The 25,583-nt window shown below is 32.8% G+C and overlaps 1 protein-coding gene across 3 annotated transcripts in view; it reads left to right on the top strand.

Moving 5' to 3' along the window:
* Positions 1 to 9,456: 9,456 nt before the first annotated feature.
* The window catches only part of LOC125810643 (transportin MOS14), a 75,564-nt gene continuing 59,437 nt past the window's right edge, over positions 9,457 to 25,583 (top strand). The window contains exons 1-6 of one of the 3 annotated variants that reach the window (XR_007441881.1): positions 9,457 to 9,822; positions 12,218 to 12,316; positions 12,406 to 12,627; positions 12,758 to 12,877; positions 14,588 to 14,671; positions 14,795 to 14,854. Coding sequence is in view for 2 of the 3 variants with exons in the window: in XM_049490110.1 (XP_049346067.1) it covers positions 9,607 to 9,822; positions 12,218 to 12,316; positions 12,406 to 12,627; positions 12,758 to 12,877; positions 14,588 to 14,671; positions 14,795 to 14,854 (801 nt within the window). In the remaining variant the exon portion in view is untranslated. Of the gene's footprint in view, positions 9,823 to 12,217; positions 12,317 to 12,405; positions 12,628 to 12,757; positions 12,878 to 14,587; positions 14,672 to 14,794; positions 14,855 to 25,583 lie in introns of those variants that run through there. The other 2 variants (XM_049490110.1, XM_049490111.1) reach the window with 2 other exon arrangements.

The raw sequence follows: 25,583 nt of genomic DNA, 5'->3' as shown, positions 1-25,583 counted from the left end.
CTAGGAAATTGTCTCATTTTTTCTCTCCTTTCATGCGAGTGTCGCTTGTGATATGAGTTGAGTCCAATTGATATCTCCCGATTCCAATTGGTATCTCAGCAAAGTGGACCGGACGTCGTGGTCACGACTGATAGAACACAAGCAAGGTGAATTAGAACCAAGAAGGTTCCAATTGGTATCTGGCCCTAGGGGCGGTGTAAATACATGGATGATCAGTAATGGTCATCCATGGAACGAAGTAATTGATTAAGAATTTGGACTTGTCTGTGAGTTGTAACTTGAAATCTGAGAATGAATGCTTCTTGTTTTCTGAATTAACTGTGAATGTGAAGGTTGTAATTGCTTGATTGTGACGATGTGGTTGTGCACTATAAATGTGTGTCTAAATATGTGCAATGTGTTGGCCTAATTGATTGAAGTTATGCGAGTTGTAAATGCTTGAGTGTCGTGGAACCCATTGTGAAAGGAAGGCCTTGACTAGATTCGATGAGAGGGTTTAGATAAAACTACGAGGCGATTTGTGAGGAAGATCTGAACATGTCTGGCGCTTATGTAATAATCGCGTGAATTTTTGGGTGTATCCCGGGGATGTGTGGGTTGTGGTGCTGAATTAACAAAAATGAATTGGTTCGTGTAACGTGGGATTGACTGGGGGTAGACAATGATTATCCTTTGGTAAAGTATTTAATAAAAATTTCCGATCAAGCAGTGTCCCGCGACACTCCTTAACATAAGGTAAATCCACCCTTGGTAGCAGCAGATAAAGAGAAAGAGATTGTTATTTTTTTTTAAAAAAAAACTTTTTTAAAAAAGGAAAAAATGTAAATATATTAATTTCACGCGCGCAACAAGGAGTGCATTACACTTTTTGTGCCACATCTGCATAAAGTGTTTAAGTGGTTCAAATTTGAGAAGGTACATGTGTTCAATATGTACAAGTTCTAATTGAAGTGTCAAAGTGAATTATCCGAACAACTTTAAGGGGCCTTGAATCATCATATAAACAGCTCTAGAACAATAACATTAAACAATTTCTAGACAATGAGATTTCAAAACTCCCTAAATTATGGCTGGACAATTATCACATTTAACAAATTCAATTTTATTCTTTTAATCATCTCATAACTTACTTGTCTTGTATTATGATTGATAGTTACCACATTTTACTATAGGCTTCATTCGTGAAAAGTTTCCATCATATTTTAATTTTTATTGCTACTGCTGTTGTTGCTGCTGCCGTTGCCTCCGCTGCTGCTTCTAGTACTACTACTAGTACTAGTACTACTACTATTGTTACTAACTAATATATTATAGTTATACTACTACTATTGTTTCTAATTAATATATTATAGTAATATCTTTTTCTTTTAAATTAATATTAAAACAAAGGTATTTAAATACATTTATAACATTTTAAAAGAATAATTTTATGAAACAGGAAAAGTTAATTTAGAGTTTTACTGTCAGTGAATTTCTATTTTAAAGCCCATTAAAAAAATATTTTTGAAGTCCAATGTATTTTCTAAGTGGCTTTTCAATATGCTGCCACTTGGCTTTTTATTACGCTACCCACTTGACTTAATCACATAGAAAACTATTCTCATTTATATATATCTACTAGACATCGGAGTCCGTGCTAGCACGGGCCCAATATGTATCATTTTTTGTTTCAATTTATGTGACAAAGACAAAATTAAAGAGTTAATCAAACTTTAATATTAATTTAAAATAGTTTAAATTTTTAATTATTGTTAACTATGGTAAAAAATTTTTTTATGTCTTTTAACATTCTAAATTGCTAATTATTGTTGTATGATTTGTAATATCTTTTATGCAATTTTGAAATAATAAAGGTTATTTCTTCTTTCTCAATTTATGTGGTACTGATAAAATTTAGAGATTCAATCAAATTTTTTTGTCTTTAAAATATTCTATTGTTAATTACTGTAAATTATTGTACTTTCTAAGTAATTTTCAAATAATATATATTATTTCATTTTTCCAATTTATGTGTCACCGATAAAATTTGAAGAGTTAATCAGATCTTTTACATATTTTTATATCTTTTGAATATTTAAGTAAATAATTATTGTGATTTATAATATTTTATACAATTATTTTAAAAAAATAAAACAACAAACAAAACGAATTCATCATAGGAAAATTACCAAAGCATCCTTGAATACATCAATAATGGATCCCACTTTTTGTTTTAAAAAATATGCATATTGGGAGGATATTTTTGTCAAAAGTGGAAATAGAATAAGTATAAAGCATTAAAGTCTTTTAAAATTTTAAATTGTTAATTCTTATTGTATGATTTGTAATACTTTTACGCCATTTTCAAATAATAGAGGTCATTTCTTCTTTCTCAATTTATGTAGTACTAAAAATATTTTGAGATTCAATCAATTTTTTTTGTCTTTGAAATATTTCTAGTTGTTAATTACTGTAATTTATAGTACTTTCTAAAAAAAATTCAAATAATATATATTATTTCATTTGTCCCAATTGATGTGTCACTGGTAAAATTTGAAAAGTCAATCAGATCTTTTATATATTTTTATATCTTTTAAATATTTAAGTAATTAATTATCGTGATTCATAATATTTTATACAATTATTTAGTATAGTAAAAGAAATTTAAAAGAAACAAACAAAACGAATTCATCAAAGGAAATTACCAAAGCATCCTTCAATACATCAATAATGGGTCCGACTTTTTGTTTTTAAGAAATTGCACATTCGATGGATAATTTTGTCAAAAGTGGAAATATTGTGTAAAAAATGTGTATTTATTGTGATTTTGAATGTTTTGTGGGGTAATAGGACGCACACAAACTTAAGGTGTCTTTTTGAAAATCTGGGACAACTTCAAGTATCACTTAATGTTTTTTCTCAAAATCTAATTTACTTTCGTAAACTATGTGTCAGATGAAAATCAGATTAACAAATTCAAAAGGAATGAGTAATAAATAGCTCATGCAATGATAAATATGTAACTAAAAATCTTGTTAGCTTTTGGTTGAAAGCTAACAAGATAGTTATATATATATATATATATACATTGATCTGACACATAGTTTATGAAAGTAAATTAGATTTTGAGAAAAAACATTAAATGATACTTGAAGTTGTACCTTAACTTTGTGTGCGTCCTATTACCCCACAAAACATTCAAAATACAATAAATACACATTTTTTACACAATATTTCCACTTTGGACAAAAATATCCTTCGAATGTGCAAAAAAGTCGGACCCATTATTGATGTATTGAAGGATGCTTTAGTAATTTCCTTTGATGAATTCATTTTGTTTGTTTCTTTTAAATTTCTTTTACTATACTAAATAATTGTATAAAATATTATGAATCACGATAATTAATTACTTAAATATTTAAAAGATATAAAAATATATAAAAAATCTGATTGACTCTTCAAATTTTACCGGTGACACATAAATTGGGACAAATGAAATAATATATATTATTTGAAAATTTCTTAGAAAGTACTATAAATTACAGTAATTAACAGCTAGAAATATTTCAAAGACAAAAAAAATGATTGAATCACAAAATTTTTTTAGTACTACATAAATTGAGAAAGAAGAAATTACCTTTATTATTTGAAAATGGCGTAAAAGTATTACAAATCATACAATAAGAATTAACAATTTTAAATTTTAAAACACTTTAATATTTTATACTTATTCTATTTCCACTTTTGACAAAAAAATCCTCCCAATATGCATATTTTTTAAAACAAAAAGTGGGACCTATTATTGATGTATTCAAGGATGCTTTGGTAATTTTCCTATGATGAATTCGTTTTGTTTGTTGTTTTATTTTTTAAAAATAATTGTATAAAATATTATAAATCACAATAATTATTTACTTAAATATTCAAAAGATATAAAAATATGTAAAAGATCTGATTAACTCTTCAAATTTTATCGGTGACACATAAATTGGAAAATGAAATAATATATATCATTTGAAAATTACTTAGAAAGTACAATAATTTACAGTAATTAACAATAGAATATTTTAAAGACAAAAAAAATTGATTGGATCTCGAAATTTTATTAGTACCACATAAATTGAGAAAGAAGAAATAACCTTTATTATTTCAAAATTGCGTAAAAGATATTACAAATCATACAACAATAATTAGCAACTTAGAATGTTAAAAGACATAAACATTTTTTTACCATAGTTAACAATAATTAAAAATTTAAACTATTTTAAATTAATATTAAAGTTTGATTAACTCTTTAATTTTGTCTTTGTCACATAAATTGAAACAAAAAATGATACATATTGGGCCCGTGCTAGCACGGGCTCCGATGTCTAAGTATATATATATATATATTATAATTTGCATTTAAAAATATGCAAGAAAAATTCTAGTTTATGTGTGTAAACAAGATGAAAAAATGTATCATATCGGAGATGACGAGAGTATCATTAATATTATTCGTATATATCTATTATTGTCTATTGACATGAATATAAATATTACATACTATTATCCTATAAATATTTCTTACAGTCCTCGCAAAGCGCGGAATATTTCACTAGTATAAAAATATAACCTAAATCAAAATACTTGTTTTGTTTTAATTTGTTTGTTGTGGAGTTTGAGAAAACAAACAAAACGTTGAAATTATGTCTTTTAATTTTGTGATCTTAAACATACTATATAGATGTAGGATATTCAAATTGAAAATTTATCAAATTAGAAAAATATCCCTTTAAAAATAAATTAAAGAAATTCAATTTAATTTTTTTAATCATCTGACAACTCAAAAAAAAGAAAGAGTCCTACTGGTCTTGAATTATGATTGATAGTTGCCACATTTTACTATAGGCTTCATTCGTGAAAAGTTTTCATCATATTTAATTATTATTTATTATTATTATTATTATTATTATTATTATTATTATAGTTATAACTTTATCTTTTAAATTAATATTAAGAGAAAATAGTCAAATGCCCCCTAACCTATTATCAAATTTTCAACTATACACTTATACTTCACGGGAATTCTATTACTTCCTATATATTTTTAAAACGGAATATATTGCCCCCTAAAAGGTCATACCTAGATTTGTGTTAGAAAGTGAGTACACTCGCCCTTGCCACATTTATATATTATTTTTAATTAAAAAAATATTATCTTTTTCTTTATTCTATTTTCCTTTTGTATTTTTTTCTTCTCTTTTCATCCCCTTTCTTCTTTTCTTCTTCTTTTTCTTGACAATTGTTTGATGCAACTTTTTTTGCCATTAAAGAGAAAATTTCAATTTTTTTTTTTGTGACGGCTTTAAGCTTACAATAATGAAAATGTGCAGTTATAAAATTTCAAGTTTTATTATTGAAAGGTGAAATTACAAATCTATAATATTCTTCTTCTTTTTTTATGTTATTGATCAATCTTTATTCCACCATTTTCATCTACCTTGCAAACATTAAAAGTTCATCAATCAATCCAACTCACTCACTCCTTCCTTCCTACCATTAATATTATCAAGTCCTAAACCTTTGATATATAAAAAAAACTCAAGTTCAAGAGGAGTTGACGACACGTTTCATGTTTTCATTATTGATAACCGCAATGACAATTTTGAATAGTAACAATTTGGCAAGAATTTTGATTCCTAACTGTTTCATCCATCATTTGATTGATACTCAAGTTAGTTTCACGGTTGCATTTGTCGAATTCTTCAGATTGGGGTAATGGACACATAACAATAGATTTTTTCATTTATATTTTCGAAATCATATATGGGTTTCGTTGACAACCCAAAATTCTTTTTGAACTTGAATTTAAATTATTAAATTAGTGCAAATCAAGATAAGAATTTTCCAACCCATTTGGCCATGTGGTTTGACATGTAATTAATAAATAGGTGGTTTTCAAAATTTCCTAATTTCATGCGCAAATCGAAAAATTAAAATTCTAGAATCAAGAGGAATAATGAAATTTCATGGTGAATCCAATGAATGTGACGGTTGCGGCGGCTTAGAGAAGGTGAGTGGTGGGTAGATTTGGTTTATGTTACAATGAAGAAGAAAGGAAATAAATAAGAAAAAATAATAACTAAAAATATACATATTTATGAAAATTTCAAAAATAAAAGTTTTATTTTCTTTGTTGGTCCCCGCTCTCTAAGAGAGTGAAATACATTCACTGTGCCACGTAAGCGTCTATGGAGTAAATTCTTTTAGTTTTAAACAGTTTGTGGGGTGATAGGACAACTGTGAAATTGGACTGTGTAGTTGGAATTTCGAATATAAATTGGAGGGGGGTTAGACCATTTTCTCTAATATTAAAACAAATGTATTTAAATACATTTTATAACATTTAAAAAGAATAACTTTATGAAATAGTAAAAGTCAATTTAGAATTTACTGTCAATGAATTTCTATTTTAAAGCCATTTTTCTAAGTCTAATGTATTTTTTAAGTGGCTTTTCATTATGCTGCCCACTTGGCTTAACCATATTGCAACCTACTCTTATATATATAAAATAAAACTTTCGCAAATAGCTACTATAATAAACTTAATTATGCTCCATAGCTATAGTTTGCATATTTACGAGCTGTAGCTACAGTTTACGCTTCCTCGTTTGTATAATTCGTGAATTTGTATAATTCGCAAGTTTGTATAATTTGCGGGTACATTTGTATAATTCAGTTATTTTTATATAAACTCGAAATAACAAATTTTATAATTACAAACATCATAAGTGTAACCAATTATACAAATTTTGAATTATACAAAAGTTATACAAATTATATTATACAAATTCCGAATTATACAAACGTGCGAATTAAATAATACTAAAAAGCTGAGCCGCGTAATTATAGCTAAAAGTATGTCCCGAGTTATAATTAAGGCAAACTATAACGATGTTAAGTAATTAACTAGTATATGTTTGCTTATATATATATATATATATATTTATTACATACTGACATGAATATAAAAATTACATACTATTATCCTATAAATATTTCTTATAGCCCTCACAAAACGCAGACAATTTCACTAGTATAAATTATAACCTAAATCAAAATACTTGTTTTGTTTTAATTTGTTTGTTGTGGAGTTTGAGAAAACAAATAAAACTTTGAAATTATGTCTTTTAATTTTGTGGTTTTTAACATACTATGTAGATGTAGGATATTCAAATTAAAATTTATCAAATTAGAAAAATATCCCTTTAAAAATAAATCAAATTAAAAAAATATTCACTATATTCGCTTTTACTTGTTCATTTTGAGTTTTGCACGCTCCTAGAAAAATAACGATTAATATAAATATTTTATTATAATATCTATATTAATGTATAATTTTTTATCTTAAAAATAATATAAAAACAAATAATTAATACGTATTAAAGATAAAATAAAAAGAAAATGATATATTTAATTTGTTAAAAGTGATGATTAAAATTTTTAAAAAGTGTTTTTAAAATAATGAACACTAAGTAGGCGTTTGACCATGCGATACCATATCACAATATGGTGTTGTGAGATGGAATCAACGTTTGGACATGCGATTTTACGCTGATTCCATTTCATGATTCCATATCATGAGAGGTGATACCATATTCTCCAAAAATCATGATATGAAATTATATGGTGATTCCATATCATGATTTGAGATATTTTAATACAATAATTGATCCATGAGTTTATATTTTGTTAAAACAACCGCACATTTATATCTACTAACTATTTGTTTCATATGTAAATAAAATTTAGAATCACATCATTACTTTTTAAAATTTATTATTCTCATCAATATAAAATTTATTATTACTTTAAATTTGGTGAATATAAATGATAAAGTAGAAATTCATTTGGTGAATATAAATAACAACGAAGGGAGTAATACTTTTTTGATTTTTCATAATAAAAAAAAAGTCTTAATCTTATGACTAAGCATAATATTGATAAAAGACAATTTTCATTGGCGGTGCCACACTTTCTTAATCTTAGTATTCGCAAAATGTTTGTTCACATGACCGAAGAATATCAAGTCAAATGGATTGAGGACTTGGGAAAAATTTGATCAATTAGTTATTAATATTTAGTCAAGTGGACTAGTTATAATTTTTTTGATTAAATTTTATTAGAAGTGTTTTTGACTCAAACTTGTGGTAACTTTTTAAAATTTCGTTATTCTATAATATTTAACTATTGATTTTTCTTGTAAATAGTTAGAAGTCAGTGATGTTTGTTAATTTTTATCTTAGTGTATTTAACTTCTAAGTTAATATTTACTCAATAATGTATGTTTTTTTTCTACTTTATAGGTTATTTGTAAGAGTAGTTGAGAGATATGAGCATATCAAGTTCAATTTTATGTTCAATTTTTTTTATTAAATTAAAGTTAGATAAAACAATTACTTAAGTGGAGAACAAATAACTTTGTAATAATTTATTATGCGATTGTATAATTTTTTGTTTATTTAATAAAATTGAATAAACAATTGAGGCTATTTTAATAGTTTTACAACTTATGAAATTTTTATGTTTATGAGAAAATATACAACACAAAAAATTCATATTGCATGTCCAAACAAATTTTCAATTTCATCTCATGATTCCATATCATGATACTATATTGCATGGGAAAACGGGCCCTAAAACTAAGGGGAACTTTCACATATAGCCACTCAAAAATAGTCTAATTACTCTCCATAGCTATAGTTTGATAATTACAATTCGTAACTACATGTTATATGGAGGAGAAAGGCGAGCGAGACTAGGAGAGAGAGGAGAGATGCGAGAGAGAGGGGGCAAATAGTGGAGAAAGGTGAATTGTATATGTATATAGGTTAGATAATTGTATATTATACATATATATTTGTATATATGGCAAGCAAGATTGGGAGAGGGAGGAGAGAGGCGAGCAAGATTGGGAGAGGGAGGAGAGAGGCGAGCGAGATTGGGAGAGGGAGGAGAGAGGCGAGCGAGATTGGGAGAGGAAGGAGAGAGGTGAGAGAGAGAGGGCAGAGAGTGGGAGAGAAGTGAATTGTATATGTATATATGTTAGATAATTGTATATATTATACATATGCAATTGTATATATAGCAAGCGAGATTGGGAGAGGGAGGAGAGAGGCGAGCGAGATTGGGAGAGAGAGGAGAGAGGCGAGCGAGAGAGGGCAGAGAGTGGGAGAGAAGTGAATTGTATATGTATATAAGTTAGATAATTGTATATTATACATATGTATTTGTATATTCTGATGAATTATACATATACAAACATGACTAATTATACAAATTCGAAGTCAGCCCACGTAATTAGTGTATAATGTTAGTCGTGAGTGGTAATTATAACAAACTATAGCTATGATGAGTAATTAAATAGTATAAGTTTACTTAACCGCATAATTTTTCCTAAAACTAAAGCACAGAGTAACAATTGTAGGTAAGTAGGTGGGGTGGGGTACAGGCACATCCGAATAGCGTAATACTTTTTCAACTTAAGGGCTTTGGGCTTCCGCCTGTCAAGTATCGCTCTCTCGCCGTTGGTTTTTGATGATCGAGTCATGTCCGTTGCTTTCTTAGAGTTGAAGACGAAGACAAATGGAGCTGCAAACGAAGGTCGCGCAAGCTGTTCACGTGCTAAATCACGATAGCCGATCGTGCAACCGTGTTGCTGCTAATCAATGGCTAGTACAGTTTCAACAGACAGATGCTGCTTGGGAAGTCGCCACGTCCATCCTGACATCCAATTATCACCAGCAATTTGTTTGTGACTTTGAAGTCGAATTTTTTGCCGCTCAGATTCTCAAGCGAAAGGTTAGAGCCCAATAAATTCTCTTTCTCCCCGTTCACCTTTTTATTTTATTTTATTGCATATGAAAGGTCCCAACCCTTCTCTTCATTTACATGTTTGGGGCTCGTCAAATCCTCAGCCGGATGGGTAAGGAAACATCTAAAAGGGGCACACAACTTATTGTTTAAAAAAGCTGTAATAGGGTGGATACCCAGCACACTCGATAGTAATCACTGGTCCTTAAATTTGATGACAGCAAAGAGGAATGTAATGGTACTGAACTAATTGCATCATCATTTTGGACAAATTGGGACGGTCTAAGTTACCAAATATTCCTTGTTTTTCTTTCTTTCATTTGTGGCAGGGAGAAAATGAGTTTGCAATTATCTCAAACTTGCAGATTATTGGTGTCTGTCATAGTGTTATTGGATGTGTTTTGATTATTGTCTTTGAATTCTATGCAAACATATAGTGAAAGACTTGGGGGTTTATCCATCATTTTTTCCGTACATTGTAAGGTCATGATGTGTGATTATATTAGTTTATTGAGATTATTACATGATTTACAGTACTTAGGTTTGATTTAGTTTTATTCAATTACTATATTTATACCTAGATTAGATCTAAACTTGCCTAGAATCAGTAGTTTACCAAAGTTATACCACTTGCAATTAATATATTTCCAACCAAGCTTAAGAGAATAATCAAGCTTATGACTATTCACCTATTCTCTTCAAGTACTCAGTATTTGTAGACTCTGGCATCCTTCACTGAAGTTTCAATTTTTTTGATGAATTTACGAGAAGTTTTGCAGCTAAGTTGCTTCTATTAATCCACGGGAAAATAAACCTTGTTGCTATCCATTTTGATTTCTCCTAGTACTATCAATGTAAAATTAGAGGTAGTAATCATTATATATCACTGATCCGCTTCAGGCGAACTATGGTTTGTGGGCCAAGGTTCTCTTAGTTAAGAATGGTAAGTTATTGCTGAGAGGTTAGTCAAAGAATAATTGATGCACAATTGTTAAAATTCCTAAGGAAGTAAACTGTATGTAATTTTTGGCATAATCTTTGTGCTTCATTTATACAACCTTTCCATTCTTTTTTTAATAAGGTAATAATTTCAGTAAAAAGTGGAAAAATCCGTATACAAGAGGCATCTCATGGGTACACCGAAAGGAAACTAGAAACAACAAACTACTTTGCAACTTTACAAAATCTTTTTCAACCCTTTCAAATGCTCTCCTATTTCTCTGTTCCCAAATAATCCACATAATTGCTGAAGTGGCAACATTCCATGCCCTTGGACTGCTCTTCCCCCTCCTATAGTTCATTATGCAGCGCCTCAGCACCTGATTATACTTCCATTAAATTGTACTGTGCTGTATTTAGGGAAGGAGAAATCATATCTCTTATTTCTACTTTTTTTTTTGAGAAAGGTAACATTACTTCTATATATCCACAGGTATACTACATCAAAGTGTAGTCCCCCTCCAAAAAGTTTTACTTACATCATTCCTAGGATCTTCTAGTTACAACCAGTCAATAATATTAAACACATTTTCAGCATCTCCTATCACTACTTGCTTACACCAAAAATTAGGCAATTAGTCTTTATCTTCTGGATATTGTTCTGTTTTCCTTCAAAGCATCTTTGATTCCTTTCCTTCCAAATTGTCCACCAAATGCAAGCTGGGACAATCCTCCATCTCTTCTCATTTTTTCCTGCATTTCCATCCCTGTTCCAGCATTGTAGGACTTCTATAATACTCCCAGGCTTTGTCCACTTAATCTTCCTCTTTTGGATAAACATCTGCCACAATTGATCAGTCCATTTGCAGTGTAAAAAGAGATGGTTGACTGTCTCCACCTGTTCTTCACATAGATAGCAACTAGAGCGTAGATTGGGTTTCCTCTTGTTTAAGTTCTCATGTGTCAAGACTGCCTGCTTTGCCAAGAGCCATGTGAAGTAATTCACCTTGTAGGGAATTTCTGTTCTCCAGATCATCCTCCAGGGCCATCCTGCATGCTGCTCCTCCGTAGACCTGAGTTCTCTGTATGCTGATTTTACAGTGAACTCTCCCCCTCTCTCCCCCTTCCATACTAGTCTATCTTCCTCTCCTGTCAGATTGGTTGCCATTTGCATTGTATCATGAAATCTTGCTATGGTTGTCATCTCCCAATCATTTAGTCCCCTTCTTAGAAACAGGTTCCACCCTTGTCCTGTCCATAACTCTGCCACTGTTGCTTCTTGTCCTTGGCTCAGACTATGTAGTACAGGGAAGGCATGTTTGAGTGCTTCCGGTCCACACCAAATGTCATTCCAAAAAGCTACTTTTTCTCCATTGCCCACCTTGCAGCTTGTTGAGGTTGCTTATATGTTATTGATAGTGTGAGGTTATTATCTAATTTGCAGATACAAAATGAAGGAAGCTACTTGCAAATGGGAGCAAAAGATGCTCTGCTAAATGCTCTTCTATTGGCTGCTAAGAGATTTAGTTTAGGCCCTCCACAGGTGATTCAACGTTCTGCTTGCAATTTTTTTTTTTATGAATGTTAAAAATGTTACTTATATTTGCTGAGATCTTATTTTGTTGGAAACAGCTGTTGACTCAAATTTGTCTTGCTCTCTCTGCACTCATGCTTCATGCTGTAGAGCATGGAAAACCAATTGAGAAGCTCTTTTGCAGTCTCCAAAGTTTGGAAAACCATGATGAAGGCAACATCGCTGTCTTGGAAATGCTCACAGTCCTTCCAGAAGTCGTGGAGGATCAGAATACTGAATACAGAATTAGTTCGGCTCAGCGACGCGAGTATGGTCGAGAGGTTTAGAACTCCTTTTTGATTGTTTTAAAAGCTGCAGTTTTTTCTTTTGGAAAAGTTGATGCTTTATAATGCATGGCTGCCCTTTATCCAGCTTCTATATCTTACATGTATATTTTCCTGCAAGGAGCAGCTTCTCTCACATACTTCAGTGGTTCTTGAGTTCCTTCATCGTCAGAGTGATATGAGTTTTAACAGTAGCATTCAACTCCAGGGCAGGCACAGAAAAATTTTGCGTTGTTTGTTAAGTTGGGTAAGTTCATCTTGACTAAATACATTAACCAGGTATTTTGGTGGTCAATCGATAACTAGAAGAAATTAAGCAGATTCTTCTGATTCATTTCTGAACTTTGCCAGCTCCCTGACTCTTAACTAACAATGTAAAGGAGAGCCGACCTTTTGCTACTTTTGCTTTTGTAACTATTATGAATCTACTTGATGCCTGCAATAGAACTAATTACTTCAATTAAAAAAAAGAAAAAAATAAGCAGAGACTGTTTCAAAGGAAAATATTAAGATATGAGGACTGATATAATGCTAATAATATGATGATAAACACTGGTATTTGGCTCTATTAATCAATAATTGTCATCAACTCTTTGCCGGCAACTAGATTCTGCAAATCTTATTTGTTCTTGAGTATTTTATTTATCCTTTTTTTTCCACTTTAAAAGGAATTGGAGTCTCATATATCTGATAAGAGACAGAAAAAAAAATCTAATCATCGATCCTCCCCTCTCTATTTGCACTGACCAAGATTTAGGTGTAGTCTAACTTCCTTGGGTGCGGAGAAACCCAATATTCTAACTTCCTAGCAAAAAGGAACTCTCACAACTATATAAAACCTGATCTTCACCCTAGGTGTATAGTAATACCTGGTGCAGATAAAATCCTAGCCCTAGCTGGGTCTTTCAGTTCATTGGACTACTGGATCACCAAGAGAGTTATCATATTCTGAATGAATCACAGTACTGGTTTGCCATCTTTGGTTTGATGGTCGTGCTTACTCATGCCTGTTCTGAGTTATTTTGATCTCATAAGAAGACTTTTTATGCTTTTGACATAAATATTTTTTCTTGTAAAATAATGGGGAATCTGCTGGAGTAATAAAATTTGTGGGTGTCCAATATTAGCCTTATGTATTGGAATGTCTGTGACTGAGGCCACTCAGAGTCTTTATGGTATGAGCTAAAGGATTTTTTTTGTTGATTGCTGCCTTCTGATATGCAAAGTGAATATAAGATGACTTCTTTTTGATAAGAGGGTGGCATCTTGTCTTACTTCTATTTTGTCGGAAACACAATTTTTGTTGATAATAAAATAGGAAAGAACAGAGAAGTTGGAGGAAATTACTTTGAGCAGTAGTCCTGCAAAAAGTCCAGGAGAAGCAAATTGTAACATTCCGTGTACCAGCAACAAACGACTGTTTGAAATGAAAAGACAATTGACTATTCATGAAAAAGTATTCCCCGGTTTTTGGATTTTCATTTCTTTATGTAAAAGAGAGTTGGATCAAAGGCCTCATGTCTGTACCCTTCCGGAGAACTACTCTTGAGATGAAGAATTATGTTCTATTGTTGCTAAGCTGTTATTAATCCAACACTGATGAGTCTGTTGACATTTAAGAATGTTTTGCATCACACAAGTGGGAATATAATATTTTGCAGCCCATTGAAGGCCCTAAATTCTTTAATTTCTTATAAATCTCAACCATCCATGATTAAAGTATGTACACGCTTCAACTATTTGACTAGTATTTATTTATATTTGTTAACTCTTAAAAAAACTAAATTATTTAACTAAAACCCAACTTTGTCCTGATTGGAAACTGTTATCGGAAAATATGCTTTATTTAATTCTTATTTGCATCTTGTCGTTGAGTGGGAGTGGTGCCAGAATCAGATACATGGGTCATTTCTTGTATTTCTCTTAAATGTCTCTGCTACCTACCTTTGTTCAATAGGTTCGAGCTGGTTGTTTCTCGGAGATTCCACCTAACTGTTTGGCTGGACATCCACTTCTGAGTTTCGTTTTTAACTCGTTGCAGGTAATATGTATTGCTAAATATTCTTAAAACCTAGCATGCATTGGTAATATTCTAATGAAGTCTTCAAGTTGCTTCAAGTTCTGAAGTTGTTAATACCCAGTTACCTACTCAAATGGTTAACAGGTTTCGTCTTCATTTGATCTAGCCATTGAAGTTCTCACTGAACTTGTGAGTCGACATGAGGTATAATATTCATTTTCTTGTAAGCGACTTATGTGAACTGGTTTCTTTATTTATATTAAGGAAAAACAGAGAAAAAGGATGGAAAAGTAAGTATACTATCCCAACAAATTGGACATTTGGAGTGTGAAGTAACATAACATGGGTGGTCCTACATTGGATTAGCATCCAACCCAAAACCTTAAGTCCTTAGAAGCTTTATAACTCATCTCAGACGTATATAAGCTAGCACTCTCACATTGTGATCCAATTTTGAGGTTCCACGCAAATGAGTTGCAAGTTTACTATTTTGAGAATAGGGCAGTGTTATCAAGAACATAAAGCACAAAAAAACTCTGAGGTTCTTTGGGGCTTTTAGTGCAAATAAAGCATGAGCTTTAATGAAAAAAGGCACAAAGGGATAAAAAAATACAAATATATATGTTTAGTCCAAGATTAATAATTATAAGCATGAGTCACAAATATATGAAGAAAGAAATTAAGAAAAAAATTCACGATAAAATGAAATATGAATTGTTTAGTATAGTCTCTTTATAAGAGGCTCATTGATAAGAAAAAGTATGCTTTAAACCTTGATGACGATACTGAAGCGCACATTAAGGGTGTGTTTGGTATGGAGGAAAACATTTTCAATGTTTTCTAATTTTCCCATGTTTGGTTGGCTTAAATGTTTGGCAAGTGTTTTCCAAAACTCTACTTCATCCTTTAATTTTTGTTTCTTACCCTACCCATACTCCGTACCCGACCCTCCCCATTCAAAAAAAATAATTAATATTTTAAAATTTTAAAATTTCAAATATATTTTTATCCTTACCACCAAACCAGCCCCCATCCTCAAACAAAAAAAATAAACTCACCCAACCCCTACTCCCTAACCCCCTTCAGAAAAATTGCTTTTGAAAAATATTTCAAAATTAATTTTTTTTAAAACTTTTACGCCACTCCCCCCTCCACCCCCGTCAATTTTTTTTCTAATTTTTTTTTGGGAAATATTTCAAGTTTTAAAATTTTTCATTTTTAACGCCACCCCCACCCAGGCCGTCCCCATCAAATTGTTTTTGGAAAATATTTCAATTTTTTTTATTTTTTATTTTTATGCCCCCTCCCCCACCCAGGCCATTCCCATCAAATTTGTAGATATTATATTGATGTATAATTACAGTAGTTGAAGTACTTATATCCAAAGAAAATCAAACTTAACGGGTAGTTTAACGAGATAAGAAAATCTATCAACGTGATTGGCTCTAAAACATTGGCCGTGGACAAGTCACATCAAAGAAAAAGATTACATTAGTGTTCGAGATAAATGATGTTTGCTCCTCTTGCCTCCAAAGGTTCTTGTATTTCTCACCCTCCAAATGATCCACCAAATAACTGCAAATATGGTGTTCCAAACTTTTGTAGAGGTTTTAGATGCTTCGCACTATTGCCAAGGCAAAAGAAAGGTAAGGACCGTTTCAGGAGAGAACCAATTGCATTAATGTTTTGGTTGGATGCTCATACTTCATAACACTGTTTCAAAGGTAGACACATCGTGATATACATGTTATTTTATTTCACCTTCCAGATGGCTAAGCCTTAGGAGTCGTTTGGTTTGAATATAAATTATGATAGGATAAATTATGATGGAATAAGTTATGATGAGATTAGTTATGATGTGATAAGTTATATTGTGATTATTTTTTATTAAGTGTTTGGTTTGTTGTACTAAAAATAATATGCTTTTCATAATTTAAGAACTTATTTGTATACAAAAATACCCTTCATGAATGTGAAAAGTGATGTATAAAATGAATTTAAAGGGTTATCTTTGTCATTTACCTATTTTATCCTGGATAACTTATCCCGAGATTACTACACCACCTAAGGGGAGGGATAACTTATCCTGGTACTATTTATTAATTCTGGGATAAGCTATCCCAGACTTGCCTACCAAACAACAAATTAAGTGTCATTATGAAAGCTTCGGCAGGAGAGAGACACTCCCAGGCACGATTCCCAAGCTATGAACTAGATCCAAAACCAACATCCATTTTTCGGTGGTCCTTCTGATCACCGGGAACCTCCACCCTCACCTTCCCTCCCTTTTCTTTCCTTAAACCCTCCTCCGATCAATGGAGGACTATATTTACTTTGCAGTATGTTTTAAATCCTTCGATCTCGAGAGAATCAAAGGAACGACGGGCGACTGGTACGAATGGTCTGAGAGGAGTAAACGAAACATTACGAGAACTTCTTTCAACAAGGAATCAATGATCTGGATCACTCAGGTCATGCGGGAAGCTTCAAAGACGAAAAGAAATGTGGTGGAGAGATGGAAGAGACTAGAACCTCTATCAGAAATATATTTGTGCTAGGAATTTCAACAAATATGGCAGATATATGAGTCTGATAAACATAAGGGGAAGAAGGAGGTCCGTTGTCATAATCCCGAAGTTGACTTTGAACTCAGGATGGGAAAACATAGCAGACAAAATGGGGAGTTCCTTTCTAGTCATAGAAAGGAGGTGGAAAGTACGAAGCCGAGGTTGGTAGACAACAATTTCCCCTTTGCAGAGGCAGTGAGGAGCATTAAATGGACTAATAGAAAAGGAGACGGAGTTAATGCCCAAGCAACATTAATGAAGGAAGAGGGAATCATTTGCATTAATGAATCTTCTAACATCCACAATGAAGTTCTGCAGAGAAGTCTAGTTGGAGATTTTGAAGGAAGGAATAATGTACTGCCAAACCTAGCAGAAGTGAGAAGCTGGGCAAACAAGTTTTGGAGACAAAGCCATGGACTAAACATTTATGAGATGGGAGTTGGAAAATTCTTGTTTGAGTTTGCGATGAAAACCATGGCAGAACAGGTGATTGTAGGTGGAACAACTCGAGGGTCCAGTTAGAGTGGTGGTCCCCAACTTTAGCGGCCACAAATATGGAGAATAAACCAACATCGACCTGGACCAAGATTGTAGGCCTTCCCCTACATCTCTGGTCAGAGACTGTTTTCAAGGCCATCGGAGATCTTTGTGGAGGTTGGATTGAAACTGAAGAAGAGACAACTATGGAATCATCTCAAATGGGCTCGAATCAAAGTGAAAGGCGATGGGTCAAGGATCCCGAAGGAGGTGACCATTATCAATGTTGGAATCTCCTTTTCCATGCAACTGTGGACAGAAATTCCGGCGAGGTTCACCATAGTAGAAGAGGGAAAGGAGAAACCCATTACCCAACAGATATCGAGGATTTATCCAGAGGATAAAAGAGGGGAAAGTTGTGGTGTCAACAGGAGATAAGGCTGGCAATTGGACAGGACCGGTTTTACCGGAACTGGTCCTCGTCACCGGATTTATTTACTGGAATCGGGTCTTACCAGAACCAGTTTTACCGAAAATTCCCAAAGGTTCCGCCCGGTCCCTTAGTTACCGGATAGGAACCGGTTTGGACCGGACCGGTTCTTACCGGATCATTGTGTACCGGTAATTTTTTTAATTTTTTTATTAACTTTAATTATTATATAATATTATATTATTAATTAATAATATTATATTATTAAAAAACTTCAATTTAAAACTTTAAACTTTAAAGTAAACTAAAGTTTCAATTGAATTTAAGTTTAAACTTTAAACTTTAAAGTTTAAAATTGACTTTAAAGTTTAAAGTTTATATTGAATTTAATGTTTAAAATTGACTTTAAAGTTTAAAGTTTATATTGAATTTAAAGTTTAAACCTTAAAATTCAATTTTATATTAAAGTTTAAACTAATATTAAAATAGTTGAAAATTAAATTTGTAAAATGACTTGGATTAAATATAAGAGACTATTTTAAAAGAAAATCAAGGCGAATAGCCGTATATTTATTCAAATAAATAAATTGTACAATACAAATATTAGAAAGAGACAAAGAGTACAATAGTACATAGTCTAGGTATTGAATATTAATTATTGTACTAACTACTAACAATTGAAACTTTTTTTAAAATGTTTTCGTAACTTTTGTATCATTTCAAAAGAAACATTTTTTGGAACTTGTATTTGTCGTTCTTCTTCCATTGCTTCCATGCTATCATCACTATTATCACCAAATATTTCATCTATTTCATCTTCTATTTGGCTACTTAATTGTGGTAGTCTGGTATTTCTTCTTTCGGCATTGACCCAATCTCGAAACAACACCGATATTTCCAAACTATCCTTTGCTAATGAATATCGATGATCTCCAATCATAAATCTGGTCGCACTAAAGACTTGCTCCGAAGCGACCGATGATGCTTGAATCGCTAGCACATCTCGAACAACCCTAGCAAGGGTCGGAAATTGATTTTCACGATTCTTCCACCATACTAATATTTGAGCTTGAAGTTGTCCTTCATGCCTAATCTTTTTTCGTGCCTGATTGAAATATAAATCAAAATCATTATTAGTAGATGATTCAAGCTCAAGATAATCATCCATCCAATCATCCGTATCATCACTTCTAGGCCTACAAGATGGAGGTTTAACTATTGAAATATTTTTTTCCATAGCTTTATAACTCTCTAGCTTTTGTATATATGCTACTTTTACAATCTTCAACACTAGGAGTTTCATCATCTTTAATTTCTAAATTTGCATAAATCTTTTCAACCAGTCTTTCAACACCTTTTAATTTGTAATTTGGGTTGAAAGTAGTAGCAGTCAATAGATTTGAGGAATAGGGAAAAAATATTTTTTGAATTTTTCAATCATAAAAGTAAGTGAATCTTCAAATCGATCTTTTCCTCTATATTTTGCAAATTCAGATGAAATAACACAAATATTTACTAAAACATAAGAAATAGTTGGATAATAATATTGATCAGAAGCAACATTTGTTGCTTTATAAAAAACATTTAAAAATTCAATAAGTTCTTTTGTATTTTTCCAATCTTCATAGCTAATTCTTAAATTCGGGTCCGCATTATAAGCATTAAAAACTAATTGTACCGGCTCTTGATAAATATAAGCAATTTCAAGCATTTCAAATAAAGAATTCCATCTAGTGCATACTTCTTTTGGAACTTTTCTATATGCAAGTCCACATTCTTTACAACGATTTTTAAATTATGTAATTCTAGCTTTTACTTTAGCTTTAAAAATCTAATTACAAGCAAGTCTAATTTTTTCACAAGAAATTTCAAATTGAGAAATACCATCTTTTACTATCAAATTATACACATGCACAATTAATATGAAAAGAATCATTATCAATTGGACAAAGTCTACATTTTAAATAATCAATTGCTTTTAAATTATTAGAAGCATTATCTAAAGTGTCACTCATTGTTTTATCATATATTCCATAAAATTGTAAAATAGAGCTTATTTTTGTTGCTATATAAGAACCGGTTTTAGTTTCTTCAACATATTTATACCCTAATATTCATTTTTGCATGTTCCATTCATGGTCAATCCAATGGACAGTAATTGTAAAATAATCATTACCATTAGGACTACGTCCCATATCAAAAATAATAGATAATCTACCATCATAATAAACAAATAAACAACGAAGAAAATGACAATATTCTTTTTGATATTTAAAAAGATCACTTTTAATTGTACTTCTTGGAATACCTTCATAATTTGGGTTATACAATTCTCGAAAATAATGAACAAAACCAGGATGTGAAGGAGATGAAAAAGGCAAACCACAAACATCAACCATTTTAGCTAATTCTCTACGACCTTTTTCTTTACTATATGTGGTGTGTGCTTCGGCCTGCCGGGTTAGTCATATTTAATACACTTTGAACCATATTAAAACCTCCAACTCCCATAGAATTTTCAGGTATGGGTATTCCATTTCTATTAGCCCTTTCTATATCATCTAGGTGAACAAATTCTTTATTACACTTTCTCAAATGTGTTCTTAGTCGTCCCGTTCCCCCTTGTGTACCCGTAGTTACATGTTTCATAGTCAATTTACATTTCGTGCAAGTAACAATAGTTTTTTCCTCATTTTGTACTAAAAATTTCCATACTAAAGATCTTTTAACACGTACAACGGTCTTTGAAAAAGTAGGTAAATAGGGGACTTCATCTTGTTTCGGTAATTCGGTAGCCGGTCTAGTAGGGGTAGAGATCTCATCATCTTCCTCATTTATTTCTACTTCCTCATCTAATTCTTCCTCAAAATTAGTAAAACATCTATTTAAAGTCTCATGATCTACTTCATTTTCGTAATTAAATTCAATAGGTCCTCGTGACATAAAAGAAGTTTCATCAACATGAGTATAATCATTAGTATTAACTCTAAATCTAGGCAAATGTTTAGAACTAGAACTACTTCCTCCCCCTCCTATTATTTTTTCCTTTCGACATTGGTCTTTTACCACTATTTCTTTCGAATTCATGTTCAAGTTTAAAATAATTAAATATTATGAAAAACAAGCAAGATAATATAACAAAAGAATAAAATAACTTAATTAATAAACAAATAAAAAATTAAAGTTGGAACGAATGTACCGAACGTCTACGTAAAAGTAGACGTATAACCAAAGCCAGAATTGAGAGATGCCAATTGAAGCTTTCGATTTACTTCAAATAAATCTCCGAACTCCAAGTCAATATCACAAAATAATAATTATGAATTTATGAGAGATTGAAAATTAAGAGATTTTATAAGATGTTAATGAAATAGTTTGTGAATTTGTGATTTAAATGAAAAAATATGGGTATATTTATAGTGTTAAGGGGTTAGAGAGGAGTGGGGGCTGTTTTGAGCTGTTTTGGCCCCCAGCCCAACGGCTATAAATTAACGTTCACCTTTAAAAAATAAAAAATATAATTAAAATAGGAAGTGACCGTTGAACCGGATCAATCATATAGGAACCGGACCGGAATCGGTTCTTACCGAACCGGATAAAAAATCGGGTTCCGTTTCGGTACCGGTTTCGGTACCCTATAAGACCGGTTCCTTACCGGTTCAACCGGCACCGGACTTACCGGTATGGGAACCGGACCGGACCGGTCAAAACCCTGTTCAATTGCCAACCTTAGCAGGAGACCACGTGGGCAGGTGTTAAAAAGGAATTCTGGTGGACCCACTTTGAATTCAAAAAAATTGGGTCAGGAACCCTCAAACGCAGGCCCAATAGCCCATAAGCATCCTGACATTACAAATCCTCCTGTGAGTTCAAAAAGACCCATGAGCTTTAATGAACCCTCACGTGACAATCACTTGGTAGAAAAAAATGCCTTACAGAAATAAATAAAAGTCCTGGCAACTAAATTTTTGGAAGCCTTCAGGAACTGGGAAACAAACACGGTGAAAGAATCAAACATGGTGACGCAAGTCGATGGGGGAGAGAATTTTGTCTTGCATCCAAACAGAACCGGTGATGATGGGTACACAACAAACTACTCATGAAAAAGGAGGGGAGACAAACGATACACAATCAATAGATTAAGACATGCAACTTCAACATATTCACGATGCATAACCAGTCAACATTCAGCTTCCAAATTCCCAAGAAGACTGTGAACAGAAGCTTCAAATTCGGTGAATTCTCATATCCTAGATTTGAGCAACACATATGGGGTGGCTTTCGAAGGATTCGAAAGAGAAACCATAGCTTTGTTGATGAAGATTGATGAGAGGAAAACACTGCTTGATAAGAAGGGGAAAGGCAAGGCAGTCTCTACTCCAAAAAACAGAGGTATTGGAAAGAATGAACTGAAAAACATAAAATCCAGCCTAAATGAAGAGGTAGAAGGAAGCAGAAGTAGAGGGAGGAATCTAAGTCTAACTTGTAAATGAAAGTAAACTTGATTACCTGGAACGTAAGGTGTCTGAACAATCAGAATAAGAGAACTATAGTGAAGAGTCTAATGAAAAAGTGGAAGGCAGATGTTTACTGTTTACAGGAAACAAAGATTAGCAAGGACTTAGAAGCAATGGCCAAACAACTATGGTCATGCAGGTGGATGAAATGCAGATACTTGGAAGCTGAAGGCAGTTGTGGGGGGATTTTGTTGCTGTGGGATAGTAGAATCTGGAGTGGGACCCTTGTTGAAACTGGTCAATACTCCATTACTTATGAGTTTGTGTCAACCCAAAATATTTTTACCTGGTATCTCACTGGAGTATATGCTCCTCATACCAGAATTGAGAAGTTGATATGCTGGGAAGAATTGGCTGCAGTCAGGACTTTATGTGAAGGTCCATGGATCACATGTGGAGATTTCAATACCAATAGAACTATGGGAGAAAAAAGAGGATGTAACAAAATCTCATATGTTATGTCTGACTTCTCAAGGTGGATAGAGGAGATGGAGCTACATGATCCTCATTTAAATGGTGGAAAGTTCTCCTGGTTTAGAGGCATCAATCATCCTAGTGCAGCTAGACTAGACAAATTCTTATACTCGATGGAATGGGAAGAAAAATTCAAAAACATCAGGCAAAAGTTACTACCTAGAGTGCTATCTGACCACTATCCTATCTTGTTAGAAAGTGGTAACTGGGAGCAGAAAAGGTCAAACTTTAAGTTTGAGAATTGGTGGCTTAAGGTGGAGGGTTTCACCAACTTGATTCAGAGCTGGTGGAATGAATTTCTAGTGGAAGGTTGTCTTGATTACAGATTGAATATTAAACTAAGAATGCTAAAGCAGAAACTTAAGGAGTGGAGCAAGTCAAATTTTGGGGAGCTTACTAGTAAGAAAAATAGCTTACTGGAGGAACTGGCAGAAATTGATTTGATACAAGAAACCAGGGAATTGACTGAAGATGAAGTGATAATAAGAGCCACCATAGTAGTGGAGCTGGAAGAGTTGGCAAAAAATGAAGAACTGAAATGGAAACAAAAAGGGTTTTATGGCTGAAACAAGGAGATAATAACACAAGGTTCTTTCAGAGAATGGCAACAACACACAAAAGGATCAACACTATTGATAGATTGATAGACAGAGGAGAGGTAGTAGAAGACCCTGTAGAGATCAGGAACACCATGATTAACTTCTACAAAGAACTCTACACTGAATCTGAGGAGTGGAGACCCAATTTTGATCTTATGGAATGTCCAACTATTTCTCAGGAAGAAAATGATTGGATGCAAAGACCATTTACTGAATCTGAGGTCTTGCAATGCCTACAACTTTGTGATGGGGATAAAGCTCCAGGTCCAGATGGCTACACAATGAGTTTCTTTAAATCTTGTTGGGGAATTGTAAAAGAGGATCTAATGCTGACAATTCAAAATGTCCATCAAAATGAAATTTTTGAAAAGTCTTTCAATGCCACCTTTCTAGCACCTTCCTAGCACTGATTCCTAAAAAACCTGGAGCAGAAGAATTGAAAGATTTCAGGCCTATTAGCTTGATAGGAGGAGTCTACAAGATCATTTCCAAACTGATTACTGGGAGGTTGAAGACAGTAATGGGGAAGCTGGTCGATGTACACCAAATGGCCTTTCTGAAAGGAAGGCAAATCATGGATGCTGCACTAATTGCTAATGAGTTGGTAGACTCTAGAGTCAAGAAAAAAATTCTTGGAATTTTATGTAAGTTGGACATAGAGAAGGCCTATGATCATGTCAATTGGTCTTTTCTGCTGAAGGTTTTAAAGGACATGTGATTTGGGAGGAAATGGCTCAATTGGATAAAGTTCTGTTAAATTCTCCCTGATCATAAATGGAAACTCGGAAGGTTTTTTCCAATCACAAAGAGGTTTGAGACAAAGTGACCCTCTGTCACCTTTTCTTTTCTTGCTAGTCATGGAAGGCCTCAATCACATGATCAGAAAAGCAAATGTTAACGGATGGATTAAAGGTTTTAAGGCTCAGACTCAGGGGAATAGGCACAATGAGGTGGGGATTACTTATCTACTATATGCATATGATACTTTAGTTTTTTGTGAGGCTAAGGTGATACAAATTAGACACATCAGAGCAATCCTTACCATCTTTGAAGGTATATCTGGTCTGCATGTAAATTGGCAAAAATGTTTTCTTTACCTTGTGAACCAAGTGGATAATATGGAGTTGCTAGCTAGAAATCTTGGCTGCCAAATAGCAACCCTACCTACAAGGTATCTGGGCATGCTTTTAGGAGCACAAAATAAGGAGATAGTAGTGTGGAGTGAAGTTTTGGAGAGATGTAACAAGAAGCTTGCTAGGTGGAAGAGTCAATACCGCTCCCTGGGAGGTAGGTTGACTCTAGTTAAATCAGTTCTTGATGCTCTTCCTTCATATATGATGAGCTTATTTCCTATTCCAAAGAACACTGTGAAAAAGATCAATCAACTCAGAAGGTCATTCTTATGGAATGGAATTAAAAAGCACAAAAGTTACCATCTAGTTAAGTGGGATACTCTTACTCTTAGCAGAAAGAAAGGGGGGCTGGGAATAAAAAAGCTCAATCTTCAGAACAATTGTCTCCTTAAAAAATGGTTGTGGAGATTCTACATTGGAGATCAGTCACTCTGGAAAAGAGTCATCCCAATGAAGTATGGACTATAAAGCCATTGGATTACTGAGGAGGCTCTTGGAACTTTTGGATGCAGTGTGTGGAAGACCATTAGAAGATTATGGCCCCAATTCAAAGGCAACATCTCACTAGAAGTGGGAAATAGTAGGAAAATTGATTTTTGGAATGAACATTGGATTGGGGATGAAAGCCTGCAATCACTCTGTCCAGACCTGTTTGTGCTCACCACTCAAAACAAGGCCACAATCTCACAACTATGGAGCCCTCAGGGTTGGAATCTCATATTCAGGAGAGCTTTCA

This window comes from Solanum verrucosum, unplaced genomic scaffold (genome assembly GCF_900185275.1).
Source record: "Solanum verrucosum unplaced genomic scaffold, falcon-dt-bn FXZP01000032.1, whole genome shotgun sequence".
In the NCBI taxonomy this organism is placed as follows: domain Eukaryota; kingdom Viridiplantae; phylum Streptophyta; class Magnoliopsida; order Solanales; family Solanaceae; genus Solanum; species Solanum verrucosum.
Note: the sequence above shows the minus strand (reverse complement) of the source record. Positions and strands in the feature narration are given on the sequence as shown.